Here is a 23,785-nt window from a genome sequence, read left to right as displayed (position 1 = left end):
CCACTCAGGAGAGAAGTTGCTCTGTGTGAGGCGGAAACAGGTGACACATTTTGGTGTCTGGTCAACGGACTGACAGTTCATGGCGCCAGAGGGCAGGTCTAAGCTAACCTATTGCCATCGCTTCTAAGCGAATGTTTGTATTGCAGGGATTAATTCGGTACCAGTGAGAGACTATTTTGCCAAAGCCGACAAGATAGACAAAAATATGAAGAACCATGAAGCAGAGTGAGGGACCAGAGGGTGGCACCCTGCGGCCTTTCAGGCAGGAGGCTTGGGGACAGACTCGGGAGGCAGGGTCGGGGTCCTGTGCACATGAGAGCCATGTGGGGGGGGGGGGGGGGAGAGAAGCTCCAGCAAGTGGAGAATCACAAAAGCTGAATCCAGAAATGGAAGCAAACCTCTGTGCCCCAGGACCAGCGAGGAGGCGGCACGGCTGCCTCCATACCTCTCCTCCCATCCTTCTCCCCAACAGGGACCCTGACCCCCAGGCTGGCAGAGAAGGGCCTGCGTGTGTGCACACCTCTCTACAGGGTCCCCTCAAACAGCACGACCCGTCGGGAGTCTCCGCTTCTACTCAGAACTGCCCAGCATCGAGCATCCGCGTCAGAGTGCTCCCCACTTCACCGTGCAGGTATTACCCGGTCACGGGACGGCTCTGCTGGCCCCCCGCACCGCGGCCTGCTTCCTCCTTGGAGCCCCATGATGTGGTTGCCTGTGATTTCGTTCTTTCTGGTGACATCCTACTGTTCTGCTCTAATTCCCGCGTCGCCCCTCTCAACGAAGATGCAGCATTAGAGCTGTGTCTTAAAACGTTTTTAAAATCCCTTCCGGCTGCTCTCCAAACAGCATGTGCTCCCCCAAAACCCTGTCTGTTCATTCAACCGCCTCGCCAACCAGAAACACAATGGAGAGAGCCTAATCTTGCCCGGTCCTCTCTCGCCAGGAAGATATGAGTAGCTGAAGCACTCGGTGCTATATATAGTCAGCCGACGTCAGCCGAGTGCCAGTCTCCTCTGAAGGGCTCAGTCTCCAGCTGATCAGAGCGAGGGACCATGCCGTCTCAGGCTCAAGGATAGAAACCATCGGGCCCCAGAGCCACCCGCACCCCACCGCCGGTCTCTCCCCCACACGCTGGGATCTGTCCTGCCGGGAAGCACGGCTGAGAGGTAGGTGCATTGTTTCCTAAAATGTCTTGTTACTCAGTGGTCCAAGGAGGTTCAGGGTTGTGACTCACAAATGGGCATTCTTTGTCTTAAAGGACAGCTGTTGATGCCAATTTTAAAACCTCGCCCCGAGGCGTCTGGTTAACCGGGTGTCCTTCCTTCATTCTTACAGTTTGCTGGGACTGATGTCCTGGGATGCCGGCACAAAAGCAGGCCAGTCAGGACACAGGGACAGATGACAATACACTGGGAGAGAGAGCGGGAGGGGAAGGAGGCAGCCCTCCCTGGTTCCCCTTGCCTGCTGATCACTGCCCTGTGCATAGATAAGCCCGGCCTGGCACCCAGTGCCCCTCTGCTCACTGGGTCGCTGCCCGTCCATGATGACAGGCCCCGTCACCAGACAAGGAATGCGGAGGACAGTCTCTCCGTAGAAAGCCATGATGAATTCTTCCCAAAGAACAAAGATGCTCTCTCTCTGAAGGACGATGATAAGGCCCCCGAGGAGGGCCCCCATTGCCCAGCAGTGTTTGTTTTCCCAGGGCACGGAGCCATGCTGTCGCACAGCACCATGGTGAAGCAGAGGAGACAGCAAGCCTCAGCCATCGTGAAGGAGATCCACGGACACGGTACCCGTGCGAACCCTTTAGCATGAGCGTGGCCCGGCACTAACGCTGCCCCTCCCTGGCGGCCGTCCCTAGCCCCGGGCTGCGTGCTCTGAGCGGGAGCTCTGGCCCGCAGACCCCGGCTCTGGGGGTGGAGACCAGCCCCTGGTCACTAACCCTCCTGTAGTCATCCTTCCTCATCTGGGAGCTATTTTCAGACGACAACTGCTCTGAGGAATGAGCCGCTCGCTGCCGATGTACATTCTGCGGGGCTCGCCTTGCACCTGACAAGGGGACCCCTTTCAGCTCTTTCATTCTGGGGGGTGGGTCTCATATTTGTCTTCATTATTCAGCCCCCATGGCGGGTCTTGGTTTTCCCTTATAGTACAAAATCACTCAAAATATGTTCAATCATCCTTTTTTTTTTTTTTTTACAAAAGGTGTTAAGTTGGATTTCATAGTCACTGTAAGTTTTTTTTTTTTTTAACCCTGAAACTAGTCATCATACTTAGTAATTAATTGACCAGGATTATTTTGTGTGGAAATCTACTTTTATGTGTAATTTCTAGGACAATATAAAGTTCTGGCAGTCTCAAAGCCAATGAGTCAACAACTTGTCGATGTAAATTAGGTGCTGAGTCAACAACTTGTCGATGTAAATTCGGTGCAAGGGGACACTCCGCTCCGGCCTTTTCTTTAAGGGCTGGCAAAGAGCTCTAGAAAGGAAGAAATGCCTTCTTTCGACCTGCGTTTTCATGGCTGTAACGGAAATTCAGCGTCAGCCATGGGCACAGGAGAGCATCCGTGTTCAAAGAGAGTCCGTGCAACATGCAGATCCGGTGAAGGGCTGGTTCCAGCCATTCCCGGTGGCCACGTGGCCTTCTCAGGACGGTGCTGCACCCTGTCGGTGGACAGGAACGGGACCTCGCATCTGAGCCTGGGGGAGAGGTCTGCAGGGCAGCACGACAGGGTGTTTGCACCTCATCTTCCCTAAAGAAAGCTGAATGGAAACAACAGAAGACGGTTTTAGATGCTCCCCGGACAGCGTAGTCCAGTCGAAAGGGTCTTTGTTTTCTGCAAGACAAAATCTGGGCCCCACTTAGTTCCCATGTTTTATGATGTCAAACTAGCTTGGAATAAAGCGAGAATAATTCTGCATCAGATTCCAGAGTGGACATCAACCCAAAGCAGCTAAATGCACTCCTCCTTAACATGTATAGGCTTCCTGTGCGCCTGCTTCAGGTAGTCTAGTTGAAATTGTTTTCATAGTTTACCTGGTCAATACGGCAACAGATAATCACTGGAATTTCAGACTAACTTATTTACCTTAGAACTAGACCTGAGATGGTATTATTTTCTCATCACATCATAATCATACACCAATGGACCCATGTAATGAAGTCCTGGTTTAAATCATATGTTGGGTCCTAATTTAGGTTAGTCCAGACATAGACCTGCAAGAATAAGAATGTCTTTTTCTTTTACTTATATAGCATAACTTTTGTGTTTATGAAATATAAAAAAACACAGTCAAGTCTCAAGGGGGAGACCCCCCTCAAACTCCTGTGTCCGCACCAGCGGGTCCTGGCCGGGTGCAGGCCCCCGGAGAGCCGGCTCCCAGCGCGGGGGAGGCCCAGCCCTGAGTGGGTCACATGTCCCGCCTCTGTCTGGTGCTCAAGGCTCCAGATAACACAGGGATCATCACAGACCTTCCAGCCCCCACATAAACGAGCTGCAGGACTTTAGGAAGCAGCGTAAACGATGCCCGGCTCTTACTCCCCCTGACATCTTCCAGGGGACTTCGCTGTCCGCACACGACGGGGTTTAGGGAGCGGAGCTCAGGGGAGTATCATTTTTCTAAGGATGCAGAAGTGAGGAAGCAGAGAAGCCTTTCTGGGCACCATCCCCCAATCACGTCCCCGCGGCACACATCTGGCTGGTTTAAAGCAAACCAACGGGCTCCATCGTAAGGATAAGACGCATTCAGTCCACCCAGGACTGGACTGTCCTTGATAAGCACGAAGAGAAGAATGTTTTCAAGGCCTCTTCCCTGACGCATCACAATTTCTTTGTAGCATCACAAGGGAATTATTTCTGACCACCCTTTGCAAAGGCCACTCAGTAGGAGAACAGAATGTGACCACCAGACGGCTCGACGAGCCCTCTTCCGAGCACAAGAGGCAAGTTCAGTCCAGTCCTAGTTGTGGGGGAGACTGCAGCTGGCGAGCCTTTGAGATAAATCCGTAGAAAAAGATAAATATTAAAAAACAAGAGTTTGACAGCAGCGCATGCATCCCGTCTGCAGAAATGACCTCAGAGAATTACTGAGATGCTGTGCACACACAGACACGTGGAACTGGGTGGCACCGGGTAAAAATGGGAGCTCCCAGCCTCTACTAACTCCCCCCCAATTGTTACTCACGATGAACCCATTACATTTGGTTTCAAACTGTGTCTCAGAAGCAAACAGACCACACTCCCAACACATAACGAATACGTGTCCCCTGACCCGAAGGTGGCACTTGGGACTGCCCACACCGACCGCCCTGCTATGACCCTCGTCACTCTCTGAAGCAGCGGGGCCAACGGCAGCAGCCGGCCCGTGATACTGTTGAGAGCCCAAAGCTCTATGTTTTGCACAGAAGTATCAGCCGTGTGCGACCACCTAAGTGAGAGTCTAAACGCCGGAGCGGACACACGAGGGCCCGGCCGTCACCTGTGCCCGCTGGGGGCAGGAGAGGCGGCCGTGCACCCCGGTCTGGGCGTGCTCTGCGCGGCTGACCACGTCACTCGGCACCCCACCGGAGACGTGAACCCCACGGGGCAGAAAGGGGGCAGGATCAAAGGATGCGGACGGAGCGGGACGCTGGGGAGCACCTGGCGTTGTCCGGAGTCAGTGCGGCGGAACTGGAAGTGAACTGTCGCGGGAAGTGGGAGCATGCGGTCCCCGATTGTCGGCACAGCGACGGCCGAGGTTCGGGAGAGCTTGGGGCACCGGAGGACCCCAGGGCCTCCCGGGCTGCTCTGTCGTCCTCAGTCCTCACCTGGCCCAGCGGGGCTTTCATTTTGGTGTGCGTTTGTTTTTGTTTTTCCCTCCTGGCTGTGACGGGCCTTTCCCAGCACACAGACGGGCACTGGACAGACTGCTTTTGCGACGCCAGGAAAAGGCTTCGCTGTGTGCGAGCGGAACCCGGATCTAACGGCAGTGCTGTGGTCGGTAGGGTGCCAGGAGCCCCAGGGTCCACACCACACATCGGCGTCCTCATTCGAGACTGGGGGGCTGGATGTGCTGCTGCACCTTGTTCTCCAGTTCCGTCTGCTCCCCGAGCTCCGGGCCGAGGTCAGACGCCAGGGCACGGCGCTCCTCCACCAAGGACGCAGGCAGCGACACTATTGACAGAGCGGCAAGGGCCCTTTGAAAACCCAGTGCAAAATCTTGAACTTCGGATGCGAGATTGTGAGGACTCCGTTGCCTCTCCTGGGTAAGCACGTCCTGAACTGCAATCAGTCACGTCATCAGTATCAAAATAAGGACACCAGGAAGGCCTTCAACACCACAGATGAACAAGCGTGGGGGAGAAAAGCAACCTAATGCTTTAGTGTACACGTTTGTTAGTTTTCTTTGGTTGAAAATTTCTCATAACCCTAGGGGGGGACAAAAGGATGTTTTATTTTGAAAATTGGTGGGCAGTAATATCTTGTGAATTCACAGATGTTGTGAGCTTGCCACAGACTGCTGAACCTCTAGAAAGCACCCCACCCCCCAGCACCCCTGAACAGGAGCAGCAGAAAACCAGGCTCAGTTCTAGTTCACAGCAAACGTTTGATTCTGGCCCCACGAGTCCATCACCCCAGTGTCTTTCTCACTTTCACAGGCTCTAGGTGTCCCTCCTAGAAACAGCACTAGACGATTCTCCGGGTGTGATTCAGTTCGTGTAATCTCATTTCTTAAATGTTTATAGATTCACCCAGCCATTACATGATACTGTTTTAACTAACAGTAAAATTTTGATCACTTTACAAAATAGCCTCAGAACTCAAATCAAAGGGAAGAGATGTAAAATGTAAAATAGGAGAAAAAAAAATCCCAGATGGATTTCAATATCAACTTTTTAATATGGAGAAAATCATTAATGAACTTTTTACCAGTTGTCTTTTTCAGGCATGATTCAGAATCACAGTCTGTACTATTATCATTTATATACTACATTGTATTATGCAACAATGTATATATGTCATGGATTAATATTCAATCATATAGGCCAACCAGACAGTCTGTCAGGGGCACAGAAAATCTCTTGGCTCCGAAGTAAATCCGCAGGACCCCTCCAGCTGGTCCGTTTCAGGGTTTTGCCCACCCATGAGAGCTGCCCCTGCCAAGAGACCACGGGACATAGCTGTGAAAGATGGTTTGTCTTACTACAATGATTTGTAAGTGGGTATTTTTACAAAGTGTGAATTGAATTCACTGATCTAACTAAATACGTCATTTTGGCAGGATCAAAATTTCAAATAAAAAATGCAGAGTTACTTGGGCACACATACATTTTTTTTGACTTAGTTTGAGACTGTTAATCTATGAAACTAATGTGAAAAACAACAACACCAGAATGTTTCCTTTTGGAGAAATTTAAGCCCAGTGTTTACTCATAAGTCTCCACATTGAAGTAGGTTTGGAAAAGGAACTGACCACATTTTCAGTGATAACGAATCCTCTCCCAGTAAGTGTGATTTTCCTCTTGGCTTCTAGTACTCATAGCAATGCAGTTCCACAGCATGGAAAGTGGAAGGAAAATATACTTAAAAATTGAAATATCAAAGTATGTGAACATTTTTTTTTTTTTTATCCTCACCCGAGGACATTTTTTGATATTTTGTTCAGATAGAGTGGGAGGGGGAGAGAGAGAGAGAAACATCGACATGAAAGGGACACACCGGGTGGTCGCCACCCACATGACCCAATCAGGGCTGGGGACAAACTGCAACCGAGGTACGTGCCCTTAGCGGGGGAAAAAACCCGGGTCTCTCCAGACTGTAAGCCGGTGCTCTAACGGCTGAGCCAAACAGGCCTGGGCGAAATATGTGAACTTTTTAATGTAAAATTTTACATTTTAATTTAACTACAAAAACATTGTACATTTGAGGACCCTACTGAGAAAGAATATCAATAACAATTATTTAATATTTCTAGCAGATTAAAAACTGTGGGGTTTTTGGTAGAAATTACTTTGATTATGGTCAAGACCCTAAAGTTATTTGTTGATATCCTTTCATAATTAAATATTTATTCAAAGATAATCACTGATTTCCTTGAAAGAGCAGCAAAACATAATAGACGAACCCGATGAAATAATAAAAGAATACGCGGAAAATTCTGGATCAGCATCAATGACATCAAGAGGAAAGTACGCCGAGCAATCTTATTTTCAATGGGTGATCTAATGCCACAGAGACAACCTGCTAATCCTCAGGTCAAGGATGCGTATCCTGAACAAATTATATCATTTACCAGGCATCCAGCTCACACACGGCTGAGACCCTGCACCGGGGTTTGCAGTAAAGGGCAGGGGACAGCTGGACATGGACTCACGGGCCCAGCTGACAGTTTTCCCCACTCTGGAAGCTGAAGTGACCAGCCTGTCCATACATCGGATTCTCCAGTGCAAGGGGTCTGGGACTCCTGCTCTGGTTACTTCGCAGACGTAGCTATTGGACGACAAAGGAAGAACACCTCGGAGAATTTACTTTGTGTCTTTTGTCATTTGTTGGTTGGTTGCAACATATGCAGACTTAACACACTGGTGTCTACTAGTGAACATCTCACGACTGGTTCTGTGGGGCGGGGGACATGCCTTGGTCCGCGGATTCCGTGGTATAAACACTCCCATGCGGCCGATTTCGAGCTCCCAGCAGTCCCTGCCTGCAGATGGGAAGAGATGGGCAGTGCGGGACGTTACATAGTTTCCACCACACAGATGCGTGAGATACAAATAGAGTCAACAGCACAGATAATAGCAGAAAGTAGCGAAAGATATAGAGATACATTTTGAGACTTTATTTGCTTTGTTTTTTAATATAATTGATCTAATTACGAACTTTGCCGTTTAACTGTAATAATGGCTGCGTTCTCGGAGTTGAACTGACTCATGGAATTCCTGAAACTCGATCGATCAGTGGACTCTGGACTCTTTTACCGACTGGCTTGTCATTCAGCAATATTCACGTACAGATCATTCATGTCTTTCCACGGCTCGGCGCCTCTTACATTTTGTATTCTGAGATCATTGTGGTCTCACGTGCAAATGTAAGAAATAATGGAGCTGGTCTCTTCCCAGCTTTGCCCATAGTATCTTGTAAAAGACGGTGCACCACCACAACCAGAATACTGACCTTGAGATAGTCTAGAGCCTCCTGCCCGTCACTAGTCTGCCCTCGTTTGTGTATGTGTATATTTTCATTTCAAGAATGCCATAGAAATCGCGAGCATAGCACTAGGGATGGCTTTTCTCACTCAGTGTAACTCGTCACGTAGCCAGGTATCGCGTTCCTTCCAACACTTTGTTCCTTCGTACTGCTGTGGGTCACAGTGCGGATGGACCAGTGTTTTTAACCATTTCCCTGCTGAAGTACATCTGGGTTCTGTGTTTTGCACATAGGTTTCTGTGCGAATGTTTCCTTTCGCTGGGGTAAGTGCCTGGGAATGCTGGTAGTTCTATGCTCAGTGTTAGAGGGAACCTAGACATTCTTTTCCAGTTTACATCCCAGCAGCCATGGGTGGTCGGGTTCCTCCACCCCCTCCCCAAGGGGAGGGTTCCTCCCAGCAGCAGGTGTGGGGTCTCGCTGCAGTTTGATCTCTAATTTGAACAGTGGTTTGGACTCTCTCTCCACACGCGTATTGGTCACCTGCACATCTTTGTGGGTGAAACGTCCCTTCGTGTCTTGTGCTCTGATTGGACTGTTTGGCCTTTTCACTGGCGAGTTTTGCGAGTTCCTTATACACCCTGGCCTATTGTCCAACACATGTTTTGCAAATATTGTTCTCCACTTTGTAGCTTTGCTTCTCACCCTCTTCACAGACTCTTTCTCAGAATACAAGTTTACGATTCTGATCAAGTCCAACCTACGAGTTCTTCCTTTAGTGGTCTGCACTGCTGTTGTCGAGTTTAACAACACTGCCCGCCTCTAGATCCCGAAGGGCCGACCATGTGGTCTTTCTCTGTCGGCTGCATTGCAGGGACTGATCTGTGAATCCTGAACCAGTCTCCTATGCCTGGAATAAACTGCACTTGCTCATGGTGTAGAATCACATTTAAATGTTGTTGAATTCTATCTGCCGATGTTCTGTGGAAGACGTCTGCTTCTATGTGCACGAGGGGTATTGGTCTGTGGCTTTCTGTGTGTTCTTCTTGTTTGGTTCCGGTATCAGAGTTCTGGTTCCGGTATCAGAGTTCTATTAGCTAAGCCATGAACTGGGAAGTGTACCCTCTTCTTCCACTTTTAGGCACAGAATATGTAGCACCGGTGTGAATTCTTCCTTAAAAGGTGGAATTCTCCAGTTTGGTTCTGGTATCAGAATTCTATGAGCTAAACCATGAACTGGGAAGTGTTCCCTCTTCTTCCACTTTTAGGCACAGAATATGTAGCACTGGTGTGAATTCTTCCTTCAAAGGTGGAATTCTCCAGTGAAACCATCTAGCTCTGAAGATCTCTTTTTTGAGACATTTCCCATTTCTAAGTTCCGTGGCCTAGTAGGTGGAGAAGGACTCGGATGATCTACTTCAGATTGGGTGAGATGTGGTACTTTGAGCTTTTCAAAGAATTGATCCCTTGTTCCCAGTTTTGAAAGGTGTGTGCAGAGCGCCTTGCGGCGTCCCTCCTGCCCTTGGCCGCCTGCCGCGTCCGCCTGTCCCCTGTCCCGCCCCGAACGGGCATCTGTCTTCTGTGCTTGCTCCGTCGGTGTTGTTCTTCCGTCTGTGATTCCTGGTCTCATCCTCATTACTGCTGACTCCTGCTTGCTTTGGGTTTACCTGGCTCTTCGTTGTCTACATGTGAGGTAGAGGCTGAGACCCCTGCTCGGGCCTCTCGCTCTGGACGCGCAGTCAGTGCTAGAAATCTCGGTGTGAGCAGAGCGGGCGTTTCGCTAAGGCTCCCTGCTCACCTCCGTTCAGTCAAGGAGTTTGTTTCCCCTGAGACTCCCTCCGCCACTGATGCTGGAGACGTGCTGTTCGATGCCGAGTGGCTGGGGTTTCCTGTTCTCTCTCCGGCTTCCAGAGCGAGCCCACTATGTCCAAGGCACGGGAACATGACGACTCAAACAGAAGGGAAGTTCAAACCACAAACACGCAGAGCGGAACCGAGAGGCTGTGCGCGGTGGTCGGGGACAGGATCTGAGGGGGCGACAGATGGCCGAGGGGCCTGGGAAGGCTGTCCTTCCTCACTTAGCTGCCTCGCTCGCCGGGCTGGGCGCTGGCTGCAGGTTGACAGGCAGGGAAGGGGGCACGGTGGGGGCGAGCACTCAGGGCAGGGACGGCTCCGGCTAACACCTAACATGTGGGGAGCAACGCTGAGCCCGTTCAGAGAACTCTCAGCAGTGCTGTTTAAAAACTCTCTAAGTTTGGAAAGACTAAATTTGTCTACTAGTAATGACAACTTACTTTCAGTCACTCTTCCTGTGTGACAAGTACCACAGAAATACTTTATAGGAAGCATTTTTAAAAACCCTCCTAGCAACCCTATGCGGTAGGTCTTAACGCAGGAGCCCCACTTTAGAGACGAGGACACCGAGGTTTAGAGGAAATAAGTAATATCCGTGATCATGTGGTTAGAAAGGAGCGAAGCCAGGATCCGGCCCACAGCAGTCTGACGCAAGAGCCTGCGACTCGGCCGCCCACAGATGGCAGGCAATAAATTACGGAATTTAGAAAAGCAGCTAAAATGCTTACCTTGGTGTTTTCATGCATGCGAATATCGTTTTCCAGATGTCGATGGCATGGACCTGGGCAAAAAGGTCAGCGTCCCCAGAGACATCATGTTGGAAGAACTGTCCCATCTCAGTAACCGCGGGGCCAGGCTATTTAAGATGCGGCAGAGACGATCTGATAAGTACACGTTTGAAAATTTCCAGTATGAATCAAAAGCACAGATACACGTAAGTATAACTTGGTCACATGGGATGTAAATAAATGGGCAATATTTCTGTTTTCTTTTTCTTTTTTTTTATTTTTTTTATTTTTTATCCTCACCCGAGGCAATTTTTCCATTTTTTGTACAGATAGAGTGGAAGGGAGAGAGAGGAAGGGAGAGTGAGAGAGAAACATCGACATGAAAGGGACACATCGAGTGGCTGCCACCCGCACGACCAACCAGGGCCGGGGACAAACTGCAACCGAGGTACATGCCCTTAGCGGGAACCGAACCCGGGTCTCTCTGTACCGCAGGCCGATGCTCTAACCGCTGAGCCAAACCGGCCAGGGCTGTTTTCTTTTTCTTATTTTTTCTTTACTTATTTTACAGAGAGAGGAAGGGAGGGAGAGAGAGATAGAAACATCGATGAGAGAGAACATCCACTGGCCGCCTCCTGCACGCCCCCCACTGGGGATCGGACCCACAACCTGGGCATGTGCCCTGACCGGGAATTGAACTGGTGACCTCTAGGTGCAGGATCGACACTCTAACCATGGAGCCACACCGGTCAGGCATACATTTCTAAATGTATTCCTATTACGAGGTTCCCAAACAAGTATTCCACCCTTGTTCCTGACAATGAACAGTCTCAGTGGGTCAATAAAGGAACATTATGTACGACTGAATATCTTTTTAGTTCAACAGGGACGCCGTGAGCTTGGAGACTTGGCACTTGACGCCAGGTCTGTTCTGCTAGGAGCCGGGGAGGGGGGCAGGGGGAGGTCGTGGTGCTGGGAGTGAACACGGTGTTATCATCTCGGGGTGAATGTTTGGGGCGGGAACACTCCCAGAGCACACAGCGCCCCACAGGGCACGCGGGAGCGTCTTGCCTGAGGACACCCTGGAACCGACAGGAGCCCGGGACCTGCAGCCACACTCGGTCCCCGGACACTGGCTACATTGTGTGGGGAGCTTTGGTGCCTGTGAACCATAAAACCAGTGAGCATAAAACTCTTCGAACAAAGGTTTCCTAAATGAAAAGCTAGTAACAAACAAGCAGACTCCCTCCCTGCCGTTTGCTCAAGTATGAAGTATCACTTTAAAAATAGCCGATGGAAGTGCAGTTTTGGGCTCGCTCGACTGGTCAGGCACCGGCCGATCCAGGCCGCAGAAACCTCCTGACAGAGACCACAGGGGATGTGCGTTCGTGGAGGAGGGGACCCGAGGGGCCACACAGCCGGTGTGGGCTCTGGTTCAGGGACGAATGACCCCACTCAGGAAGGCATGACAGGACACAGGAAGGACAGGAGCGGCCACGGGAGGAGACAAGAAATGTGATATATTAAAAAAAAAACTTTTTTTTTCCTTTATTGATTTCAGAGAGAGTGGAGGGAGAGGGAGAGAGAGAGAGAACATGAATTGGCCGCCTCCTGCATGCCCCCCACTAGGGATCAGGCCCACAACCTGGGCATGTGCCCTGACCGGGAATCCAACCTGCGACCTCTTGGTGCAGGGTCGACGCTCAACCACGGAGCCACACGGGCCAGGAGTGGCTCATGATATTTAAACTTCTATAAACCACTGCAAAGGATATAAAGCAAAGCAACCCCCATTTCCGTCAAGACCATCTCTGCATTTGGTAACTGGGGGCTCTTTGAAATCTCTAGAAATCTTAAATAAGGTTGGGAAAGGGGACGTATACTATAAAAAGTAATTCTTAAGTAACACCAAACTACATATATGGGGGATTCTAAATATGTATTTATTTTGTTCAAAAAATAACTTTTACTATGTATTTGGCACAACTTATATGTATAACACCTCAGGTGAGGCCCTTAATTATGGCCTTTAATTATGGGAAATATTGAGATCTTAGGACAAAAGAGTCTTTTATCCTCACATTTCTATAAAGTTAAGCATTAAAATGTAAAACTGTACTTCACGATATCCCCTTATAAGTACATACAGAAATAAGAAAGGATTAAGACACTTTCTGCTATGTCACACAGAAACAAGTCCAAATTGGTCTTTCTCTGCTATGCTCTTTACCAAATTTTTTTTCTAAATTTAAATGATAATTTCACTTTATACAATTCTTACACAGATTGGCCTTTTCAAACACACACAGGTGCCTCCCACACGTAGGTAGAACAGCGCTGTATCAGAGACCCTTCTGAGGACATCAGCTGTTACAGTGTCGGTTTTCTCTGTTGCAATGCAAATGTTTTCAAACTGCTTTGTTACTGCCACAGAACGAACACTAATGCATGATACACAAACTCACCTAAAACTTAAAGACAAACATCTTTTAAGCATTTTATTTGATAGAAACCTCAAGTTTATGGGATTTAATCCTTCTACCAGTTTATGCAATTTAGTGGTACAAATTTCTTTTCTGTTACACACAACTAGTGTTGGAATATCAGACTGAATTTTGAAACAAGGCATCTTAAGGAATCTCATCTAAGCCCAACTATAAATAAACTAGTAATGTAACAATGTCTGAGCCACGTGTCTGACGGTACCTCGATGTGAGATCAGTGGACACTGAAGAGTAGGCAGACTCCCCTTGCAGGGAGGCCGGGAGAAGGGAACGGAGTAATTGATACAAAGCCAAGACCCTGCACTTGGCACACAGTTAAGGCTGAGAAAATTATGATGGTGTGGACTGTCATCATAAAACAGATCCCAGACAGACTTCAGTAAAGTCTCTCATTCAAAGCTCAGCCGAGGACCATGTAAATTACTGAGAAGCCCTCGAAAAAGGAAGCGTCATTGTGTTAAGTCCCAGATCTATGAATGGAGGTCAGCTCGCGTATTTCCTATAGGAGTGTCTAATACTTCTGAGTTTTCAGCAGTTGACTTTTGACCAATACAGCACAACCGTGCCATGCAGAACGGGAAACTGGACGGAAGTCCCTTGGAAGGCGGGTCCCAGCAAGCCCCGTTTACTCCTCCCAACACCCCGGATCCAAGGAGCCCCCCGAATCCAGAAAACATCGCACCAGGTAACTCATCGCCTTACAAATGAAACAATAAGGTTGCTGTGCCTTTAAATGAGTGACCCAGGTCACCCGGACGCTTTGGTAAATGGCATCAAAGTACCACAGCTGGTCGCATGCTGGTCACAATGGGCAAAAGTAGGTGTGCAGTTGCGAGTACACGAAATGCAGAGTTCATTCTTGCATTGCTACTTATGAATTATTGCATTTTCCACATGAACAACTGTAGATCCTCTCTTACCCACCCCCTATTTGTCTGTGGGGGAGTCAAGGTCCGTGTAAAGATTCAGACCTGAAGGAGTCATCCAAACATGGACAGTGGTCTCAGGTTCTTTCCGATGGCCCAGTGTGTCTCTTGACAATCACCTGCTAGATTAAAAATCTAGTCAGTGTAATTGTACTGAAATTCTACTCGTATGAAACTGTACAATTTGTGAAATGCGCTGACACGTATTTGTCTTCCTTCATTTACAATAACCCCACAACATATCTATTACAATCTGCATTTTAACAAATTAAACTGATGTTACAAACGGCTACATATGGACTGATGAAGGATTAAATCCAGGTCTGGTCCCAGATTCACAGTTACATGATCATCATGTCTGTGGGTGAAGACAAACAGGAGGGAAAAGATACACAAATAAAATAAATGTGTTGGCGTAGTGGGATTTTAGGAAATTTTTAAAAATCTACAATGGCAGACTGCCCAGTGTCTGCACCCTGACCCCTGATGAGCTGCAGGAGGGGAACAGGAACAGGGTGCGGTGGAGGCGGGCGTCTGTACGGACCCAGGCGGGACGCAGGCCGGCGGCCCAGCTTTCCACGGCGGCCGCGCAGGAGAGGTCACCTCAAGCGGAGGCTGAAGTCGGAGAGTGCAGGCTCAGGGGACACATGGGACAGGGAGGGAGACGTAAGGGACAGCAAGCTTCAACTAGAGCCACAGTTCTGGAGCATAAAATATGGGGACGTCAGGAGGTGAGGCAGGACAGGTTGGTGGGGACAGGTGTGTCATGCTGAGTGGTTGAGATTTTTGTCCCGAGAACTGAGTGACATGATCACGTGTCCTGGTCACAGGTCACGGGGGCAGCAGTGCAGGGGTGCCTGGGAGGGATGGAGAGCTAAAGGGTGGGCACGAAGGCGGTGGTGACCGGTCAGGCAGGACGCGGGCAGGGCCGGCCTGGGGCAGGGATAAGGGACAGAGGGCGGCGCTAGAGCGAAGGCTCCCAGTATTCTCTTTGCAAATCACCTGCATAAGACCATGAGCCAGACCCGAGACCGACCGCAGCCAGATCTCTGGGGGAAGCTCTCAACATCTGGTCCTTCGGAACATTTCAAGTAGGTGCCCAGGGGGTTTGGAAACAGAGTCCGAGAGCCACGGTTCTGGAAGTCCTTAGGAAGCGCAGTCCGTCATCCTCAGCTGGTGTCGTGGGAACAGGGGAGTCGGGGATAAGGCTTGTCCTGGCCTCTGAGGGCACAGGGGTAGCATTTGCTGAGACAGTGGTTCTTGGGGAAACTTTCCGCACGGGGAAGGGGAAGGAGGCAGGGAGGGTTGCCCACGTGTCACCGAGGTGCAGACATGCCGTGGAGTGGGCTGGGGACACCTGTCAGCACAGACCCAGCAGGTCCAAGTCAGAACCTGGAGTCCGCAGTGTGCAGGGGCACTGGAGCCAGGGGCGGGAACGGACGTCCTGGCGGAGGGTGGTGTGGAGACGAGAGTCTGACGCCGATCTTTGCGTGGCCGAGAAGGCGCGTTAAACAGAGGCCCGTTTAGATGCTGGAGGCAATCAGAAAATGAACCACCAAGGAAGCCCCGGGGCCTGTCACGTGTGAAGGAAGGACAGGCAGGGGTTGAGGATGTGGCGGAGACGGGGAGCAGGCGGGAGCAGGGGCCCCGGAGCGCAGGCGGCTGGGGAGGGCGGGGTGCGCCGGCTCGGGGCAGGCCCCGCGGGGGACAGTCGGCCGTGCGGGCGTCCTTGAGGCGTGTGACTCGATGCTGCGGAAGTGGTCCCCGGCTTCTGCCAGAGTTCGTGTGATGGTTACACGGCGCTGACAGAAGTCTGGTCCTGGTGAGAGGAGGCGGCTGAGGAGGTGACCAGACGCAGGAGGGTCAGGAGAGAGGCCCGTGGGAACAGGGTCCAGGGGGACGGGAGGGCAGGGCCTCACCCAGGGCATGAATGCGGATTTCTGCACCGTCCTGAAGCTCAGCACCGTAGCCAGCACTTTCGGAAACAACACCCGAGTATCACCCCTAACAAATCAGCTCCGAGACCAGGGACGGTCTTACCTGCCTTCTCTCGAGGGCCCAGACCACAGCAGACGCTCACTGTCTATTCTCAAATTAATTCACTAACTGGGACATCTAAAGCCTACCATAAATTAATATAAGGGGCCCAATTTTTAAAAATTAAGTGAATAGTTACACGGAACAAATGTATACTAACAGTGGTTTCTTTGGAAATTTCCTTTAAAGGGGCTGAAACATATCTAAGCCTTTTGGACGACTCCTTTCTAAGAAAGGGTGCCTTCTTCATACAGCTATTTCGCATGAAGACTAAGCAGAATGTCAGGGGGAGTCTCGTAACTCTCGGCCACTCTGTGTTTACTTATTTTGCTATATTTTTCCAAAGGATATTCTGGGCCACTGAAGGAAATTCCTCCGGAGAGATTCAACACCACAGCTGTCCCCAAGTACTACCAGTCGCCCTGGGAACAGGCCATGGGCAGCGATCCGGAGCTGTTAGAGGCTCTGTACCCTAAGCTGTTCCAGCCCGAAGGCAAGGCAGAGCTGCCTGACTACAGGAGCTTCAACAGGTAACTGGTTCTCCTGGGCGACAGGGTTGGTCTGCACTACCCGGGTCTCCACACCATGGTGCAGAGCCTGAACCCTTTGTTAGAACAGCCCTAAGCCCAGGGTGTGCGGGGAGGAGGGGTCCAGGTATTCCAAGCTTTGAGTTGGGAACTCTAAAGGCTATACCATGGAATAAAGAGGAACAAGTGATGTGTCACTGTTCATGAAAATAAACGCTGTGCCGATCAACACAGTGCCGGGTTGGATAAAGATCACCTCCTTCAAATCAAACTGCTTGTCATAGACAACGGTCTGTCCTCGCTCCAAGAAAGATGACACCACTCAGAGACTCTGATGATCTCTGCATGTTTATACATGATGCTCATCAGTCACCTGCCAATCACCAAGCATACCATGAGACAAGACCAAATGACTAAAAACGAAGAGAAAAATAATAAACAAAAGAAACAAGACCCATAAAAGAGCTAACGATTAGACTATCAGACACTCACTTTGAAACAACTGTGGGAAACAGGACCAAGAGGCGAGCTGAGAAGATGAGGAATTCCAGCCGATTGAGAATGTTCTTTTTTAAAAGAGGGTTAAACGGGAATTCTACAAAAAACAAAGATGTAGCAACTGAAGTGAACAAGTCAAAGTATCAAGTCACCGGATCCATATAAAATTTACAGGAAACACCAAGAACAGAGAAATGCTAGAATATACCGAGGAGCGGAATCAGTACAATCCAGTCAGTGGGAAATCATATGGACAAATGATCCAATGTCTTCAATAAATAAATGTGGGGAAGGGATGAAAAGGGTATCTATAGTATAAAAAAGATTAGAAAGACACAATTTTATTAGACAGGCAAAACTAAACCATTGTATTTAGAGATGCATACTTGGGTTATTAACACAGAAAGTAAGTTTTAAAAAAACAGTTATAAGTTGATATTATCCTGAAAGTCAAAATGCTGACCACCACTCGGGCAGGAGAGGGTGTGACCGGCAGGACGTGGTATTGCCTCCGCTCGAGTGGTGGTTACAAGGCGGTCCACTTTGGAATAAGCTACTGTCCGTGTTTATGAGGTTTTCTGTACTTGCGTTATATTTAGTAACAGGAATGTTTTAAAAATTAATAAATAGAGTTCATGGCAGATTAAACACAGCTGAAGAGAGGATTCATACACTGAAGCAGACAAGATTCCAACTGTTCAGACTGGAGCACAGAAGAAACAGTGGATTTAAAATGTAGGGAAAGAGCAGACACACCTGGAAATGAAAATGCCAACCTACAGGGGTGGTTAGTCTCAGGAGGGAATAACACAGAGAATAAGGCAGAAAGAATATCTGAAGAATTAGTGGTCAAGAGTTTTTCAAAATTGACAAAAGACTTCAGGCCTCAGATCCACAAAGTACTACGCAAGCCAGTCAGCCACATGGTGTCAGCCACATGGTGTCAGCCACATGGCGTCAGCCACATGGCGTCAGCCACATGGTGTCAGCCACGCGAAGGCGCAGGGCTGCAAACCGGCCGCAAACCAAAGACAATAAGAACATCTTAAAGCTCCTGTAATATTGCCTTTACAATTATGAAATAAATAACTGCCGGCCTGTAAGTCTATATCCAGTGAAAATATTCTTTAGAGGTGAAAGTTAACATAAAAACAATTTCTTTCAGACAAAGAAGTTGTTTTAATAAACAAAAGGTGTAAGTATAGAAAAGGAAAAATTGTCTTTGTTCACAGGAAACTCAAAAGAAGCTACAGGTTAGTAAGTAGACTTAGTAAGTAAATTTAGCAAGATCACAAGGTCAACATAAAAATTAATGATATTTTTATATACCAGCAGCAAATAATTACAACAGAATAATATTCATCAAGTTTTACCTTATGATTTACATACTTTTAAAAATGTACCTTACACTTCAACAAACTCTTATTTTATAAAATCACATTGATAAAATAATCTCAAGAGTTATCCAGGTGTTTATAAATTAAATGTGATAAAATGCCATTCTTTGAATTAGTCCAGAACACATTCCAATAATTTAAAAAAGGTTAAAATAATTTCTACGTAGGTTATTTAATGGGAGTTTCTATTATCAAACTACTCAAGGTTATAAGAAAATAATTTGACCAGAAATTTAGTTCTTCACACAACTATTATACATTTTAAAAATAAAATGTAATACCAACTACAATTTTTCCTTTCCTTTCTTAAATAATTCAACATTATTAAGACTTTATTCTAATACATGTTTATTCATTTTTGCAAAAACAAATGAGAGCCAACAGAGAGAGACAAAGAGAGAGAGGGAGAGAAATAGTTTCCAAATACTCCCAAAGTCCGTTGCAAAGAGTAAAATGACATTATTTGGTGGCCTCACATTATTGTACATAATTATCAGATACTGTTAATGACGCGTGTCAGCTGAGAGGCAGCTACCGGTGCTCGTCAGGGATAATGACAGGAGGAGAAACGGCTTCCAGGTCTAATCATGATTTCAAAATACCCCTAGTAATACAGCTTTGCATTCTTGTACTCACTTTGAACATACTATTAAATATTATACTATATTTAGCCCTGGCTGGTTTGGCACAGCAGTTGGAGCATTGGCCCTTGGACCAAAGAGTCTCGGGTTCGATTCCAGTCAAGGGTATGTACTTCGGTTGTGGTTTAGTCCCTGGCCCTGGTCAGGGTTGTGTAGGAGGCAACCAGTCCAGTGTCTCTCTCGCATCAATATTTCTCTCTCTCCCTCCCACTCTGTCTGAAAACAAATGGAAAAATATCCTGAAGTGAGGATTAAAAAAATTATACTATATTTATTTATTTTTTTCTTTATTGATTTTAGAGAGAGAGGAAGGGAGAGGGAGAGAGAGATAGAAACATCAGTGAGAGAGAATATCGATGAGAGAGAACATCGATTGGCTGCCTTCTGCATGCCCCTCACTGGGAATTTGGCCTACAACCTTGGGAATTGAACCAGTGACCTCTTGGTGCATGGGTCAATGCTCAACCACTGGGCCACACCGACTGGGCATTATTATATTATAATTTAAATAACCCATGCAACATGGGATGAAAATTAAACTGGAAGCAAGGTTCCCAGCTCTGCTTCAAGAAGCTGTGACTATGTTACTTCACCCTCCTCATATTAATTTCCTCACCTGTACAATAATTCTATGGTGTACCTTTAAATGTATTACATACACTAGGTATCTAGTCAAATGACTTTATTTTAATTTCTATACAATCATTTTATAACATTCTTTACCTTATAATCAGTAATTATTAGGAGTGTATTATAAGTCCAGCACTATTAATCAGTATAAATGCAATCCTATTATTGATCAAAATAAACAAGAAAGCATCTATTAACTGTAAATCTGAGTGTAACAGGCTTCCTATTCACTCCCAGAGATGACCAAATGTAAAATCATGTTAAGTCAGATCTATGTTTGAAGAAATTTTGTGGGAATTATAGGGATGAACAGTTACCTTCTGACTAGTCCAAATCTTTTAGTGGAAATTTTTGCTTCACTATCTTTGCCTAAAACTTGAAACTATTTTCAGAGACCTTAAATATCCTGCAAGTAATCTCACTTGGAATGCTTAACATCTCTGTTAATGGACTTTCTTTACTTTGTGTGCCTAGAGCAATAAAAACTCAAACAGGATATAGCCTCAAAGGTGCCAAAGAAAAGAAAACACTGCTTTTCAAACAGCAAGCTTTCACTGGGTCAGAGGTAGGAGGTAGGAGACCAGTGATGGAACGGAAGGGAATGTTTTCATTTATAAGAGAAGAAAATGACCCACAGACTGGGAGGGAAAAACAACACAGAACTGGACAAAAAAGGAAAAAGCAATGCACTTACTACCAAAACCAAATACTGGATTTCAGTGGCTGAGGAGCATTTCTTTTTTGATTTAATGCTGGAAAAAAAAAAAAAAAAAAAAAAAAGTAAAATTTGTTTCTGGAATTCATAAACATAAAATTAATTGACCAGATTCTGTCTAAATCTAGACATAAAGTACAGCATCTTGTATCCAGTGGAAACCATATATTCTTAAACTCCCGGGATGGATGTGTGTAACCAGAACCCAAGTTCAGCTGCCTGCCGCCACAAAAACTAAACTCATGAGACAGGTGCTGGTGAAAAAGGAAAGAGATTTATTCAAGTGCTGGTAACCCGAGGAGATAGGGGACTCCTGTCTCAAAGTCCATCTCCACGTCCCAGTGCAGGCAGAGGTTTTTATAAGGAGGAAGCAGCAAAGCAGAACACAGAAATCAAGGGGAGGGAGTTGAAAAGTTTTCCACGTGCAGGCTGGCACAGTCCATTATGATAAGGATCTTGAAACTGGTCAAGTGGTCATCTGTGTGGGTCATCCTGGTGTTCATCATCCTGGTTCTACGACATCCTGGCTCAACTGTTGAAGGTCAGCTAATCTCCTGGAACTAGGATGACTGAAAGTCAAAGTCGGTATCTTCCAAAGTTAGCTTCTAAGATTCTTCTACAAACATGCTCCATATCCAACAGAGTCAGTATTTATGGGAACAATGTCAAAAGAATGGTAGAATGGGTTACAATCCCCACTGGTACATGTGCTGTCTGTACAGTTGTGTGGCGCCAACCTAGAAGGGCCATGCTTAGCTTGATGCTTGGCTGTCTCTGTTTTGATATTCTTAACAATTTTTAAAAAGGGCCCTGAGTTTTCATTTTGTACTGGGCCTTACAAATTTCATAGCTGGTTCTGATCCCAGGCTCTGAGCTTAACAAGTGTTTCCTTACCTACCAGGCAGACTGGTGCTTTTTAGCCTAAGCAACTCTGTATTCAGGATATTCTCCCTTTAGAGTAACTATCTTATTCCACGATGTGTTCTTTTCCTCATGTTTCATCTTTACTTCTCTGTGAGCTTACTGAAGTTAAGAATAACTACAGCCTTTCCATCTTTGAATTCCTAGCACACAGCAGAGAAGATATATTAAGCAATCACTTATTTGTTGTATGAATCAATGAAATGAGTCAACAAATGAACAAACTATTTATATACAATGGCACCTTTTAAAAATGATAAAATATTATCTTGGAAACCCAAGAATAATAGGTTTTACTTATGTATGGAATCAAATTAGAATTCTAAAGACTCTTCAAGTCATTAAATCCAATGATCAAACATGGGGCAGGGAATCAGACAGCAGCATGATGAATTTGACAGCAACGTAGTCTGACATCATTCAGACATAGCCCAAGTGGGTTGCCATTCCTAAGTACGCTGTATTTAGAAAGTGACTGCAGAAGGCCCGACTCTCCTTAAGAAGTATCTCATGAGGGAGTGGCGCAAGGTAGTGAACAGAAAAGCAGGACTCTGGGGAGTCCGAGGACCTGGGTTTAAATCCTGGTTCTACATCTTAATAGTGGGTGACTTTGAGCAAGTCATTTCATGGATTCTGTCTCCGTTTCATCTACGACATAGGGATGTTAGCAGAACCAACTGACGAGGCAGCTGGGAGGATCTAGTGAGGCAGCCCTCTAGAGCCTTGGTACCCGAGGTGCGAGCCACAGACCCGCACAGGCATCACGCGGGAAGTGGTGAGAGATGCAGACTCTCAGGACATGTCCTGGACGAACTAAATCAGCATCTGCGCTTGAACCAGGGCCCATGGCGGTTCCTTACCAATAGTGTGAGAAGCACTTCAAACAGTGGCTGGTGCCTGTACCCAGTTCTGAACTGTCAGCTTTCAACGTTCATAGAGCACCTGAATGGTGACCACGTTCCTAGTTGAATACAAAGAGTAATGACAATCTAAGTCCTTGTCATAAGCTCTGAATGACTGACATAAGGCAATGCTGAAGGAATTTGGCTAAGGCAGGGAGTGTGGGCTGGGACCGTGGTTGGGAAGTTAGAACTTACAGGCCACAGGCCATGCACAGGTGGAGTGGAGGCAGGGAGGAAATCTCTTGTGTAGGGACACCTCGTGAGCGAAGACTCAAAGGCAAGAAATGACTGTTACAATCTCCAGGCACAGGGAAGAGATTAGTGTAGCCCCAGACTAAGGGCACATACAATGGGACTTTACAGGAGTATCTGTTTTCTCATAAAGGGTTGTCTCAGAGGTCAAACGCTGACAGTCACGCTAAGAATGTAGCATAACATGCCTGTAAAAGTGGGAACGAAGTTGTTTTCCATTTTCTAGTAGATACATTTAAACATTAATTTATTCTTTTGCTTTTCCTTTCTCACAGAGTTGCCACCCCATTTGGAGGTTTTGAAAAAGCATCAAAAATGGTTAAATTCAAGGTTCCCGATTTTGAGCTACTACTTCTAACAGATTCCAGGTTCATGGCCTTTGCCAATCCTCTTTCTGGTAGACGGTCCTTCAACAGGACTCCTAAGGGGTGGGTGTCTGAGAATATCCCTATAGTGGTCACAGCCGAGCCCACAGAGGGTACCACTGTGCCAGAGTCAGAAGACCTATGAGAAGAAAGTTGTACCAGCCCCAAACCTCTGAACACAAATGTTGCTGTTTTGTTATTCCACTCACACTCCTCGTCAGTAGCAACAACTGAAGAGCAATTTTCTTTTTATGACATTTAATTTCAGCCTCATCTCAAATGCTAATAAACAACTCACAATCTTGTTTTAAAAACTTTGAAGTCACTTGTCTTTATGCCTCATTCTGTTTTCACTTGGTGCAAACAATCCAGCCTCTTCACTGAGGAATCCAGATGACCAGAGAGCCCAGCCCTTCTCCTTCCCTACGAACTATTCCCAGATAGGCTCTCCGCGTGGTGTCCAGAGTCAACACACAGTCAAGACACCTAGACTCATCCCATGTTTTATTTAAGGGGTGCACCTTATGGAAGATGATGTACAAACGTCATTGACAGAAAGGGCTGGGCTGGGTCCTTCCTGGTGACCACGACACAGCAGCATGTCTGGATGAAGTCTCTTCACGAGGCTTGTTGACCTTTTCTAAAGGGCTTTGTCTTCCTCCGCGTGCTCTGAATCATTAGGTAATGGCTCCAGGCATTCTCCGGAGTTCAACTGGGTTGTTATATTCACTTAACATTCCGTCAGGGAGCCGGAGACAATGAC

General features: G+C 47.2%; 1 protein-coding gene across 1 annotated transcript; it reads left to right on the top strand.

Moving 5' to 3' along the window:
• The first annotated feature begins 1,057 nt into the window (after positions 1–1,057).
• Positions 1,058–23,310, top strand: MYOZ2 (myozenin 2). The gene is made up of 6 exons (XM_036241117.1): positions 1,058–1,166; positions 1,703–1,789; positions 10,744–10,913; positions 13,767–13,896; positions 16,521–16,704; positions 22,933–23,310. Exons 2-6 carry the CDS (start codon positions 1,714–1,716, stop codon positions 23,165–23,167), a joined length of 795 nt encoding a protein of 264 aa, XP_036097010.1. The 5' UTR covers positions 1,058–1,166; positions 1,703–1,713; the 3' UTR covers positions 23,168–23,310.
• The last annotated feature ends 475 nt before the right edge of the window (positions 23,311–23,785 follow it).

This window comes from Molossus molossus, unplaced genomic scaffold (assembly GCF_014108415.1).
Source record: "Molossus molossus isolate mMolMol1 unplaced genomic scaffold, mMolMol1.p scaffold_m16_p_4, whole genome shotgun sequence".
Classification (NCBI taxonomy): domain Eukaryota; kingdom Metazoa; phylum Chordata; class Mammalia; order Chiroptera; family Molossidae; genus Molossus; species Molossus molossus.
This window is presented reverse-complemented; position numbering and strand designations above follow the sequence as displayed.

What these genes read in the sequence shown, in the direction of transcription:
- MYOZ2 (XM_036241117.1), top strand. Translation starts at nt 1,714, where the DNA reads ATGCTGTCGCACAGCACCATGGTGAAGCAGAGGAGACAGCAAGCCTCA. An exon ending in GAAGGAGATCCACGGACACG is followed by an intron (nt 1,790 to 10,743) that starts GTACCCGTGCGA and finishes ATCGTTTTCCAG; the next exon opens with ATGTCGATGGCATGGACCTG. An exon ending in TCCAGAAAACATCGCACCAG is followed by an intron (nt 13,897 to 16,520) that starts GTAACTCATCGC and finishes ATTTTTCCAAAG; the next exon opens with GATATTCTGGGCCACTGAAG.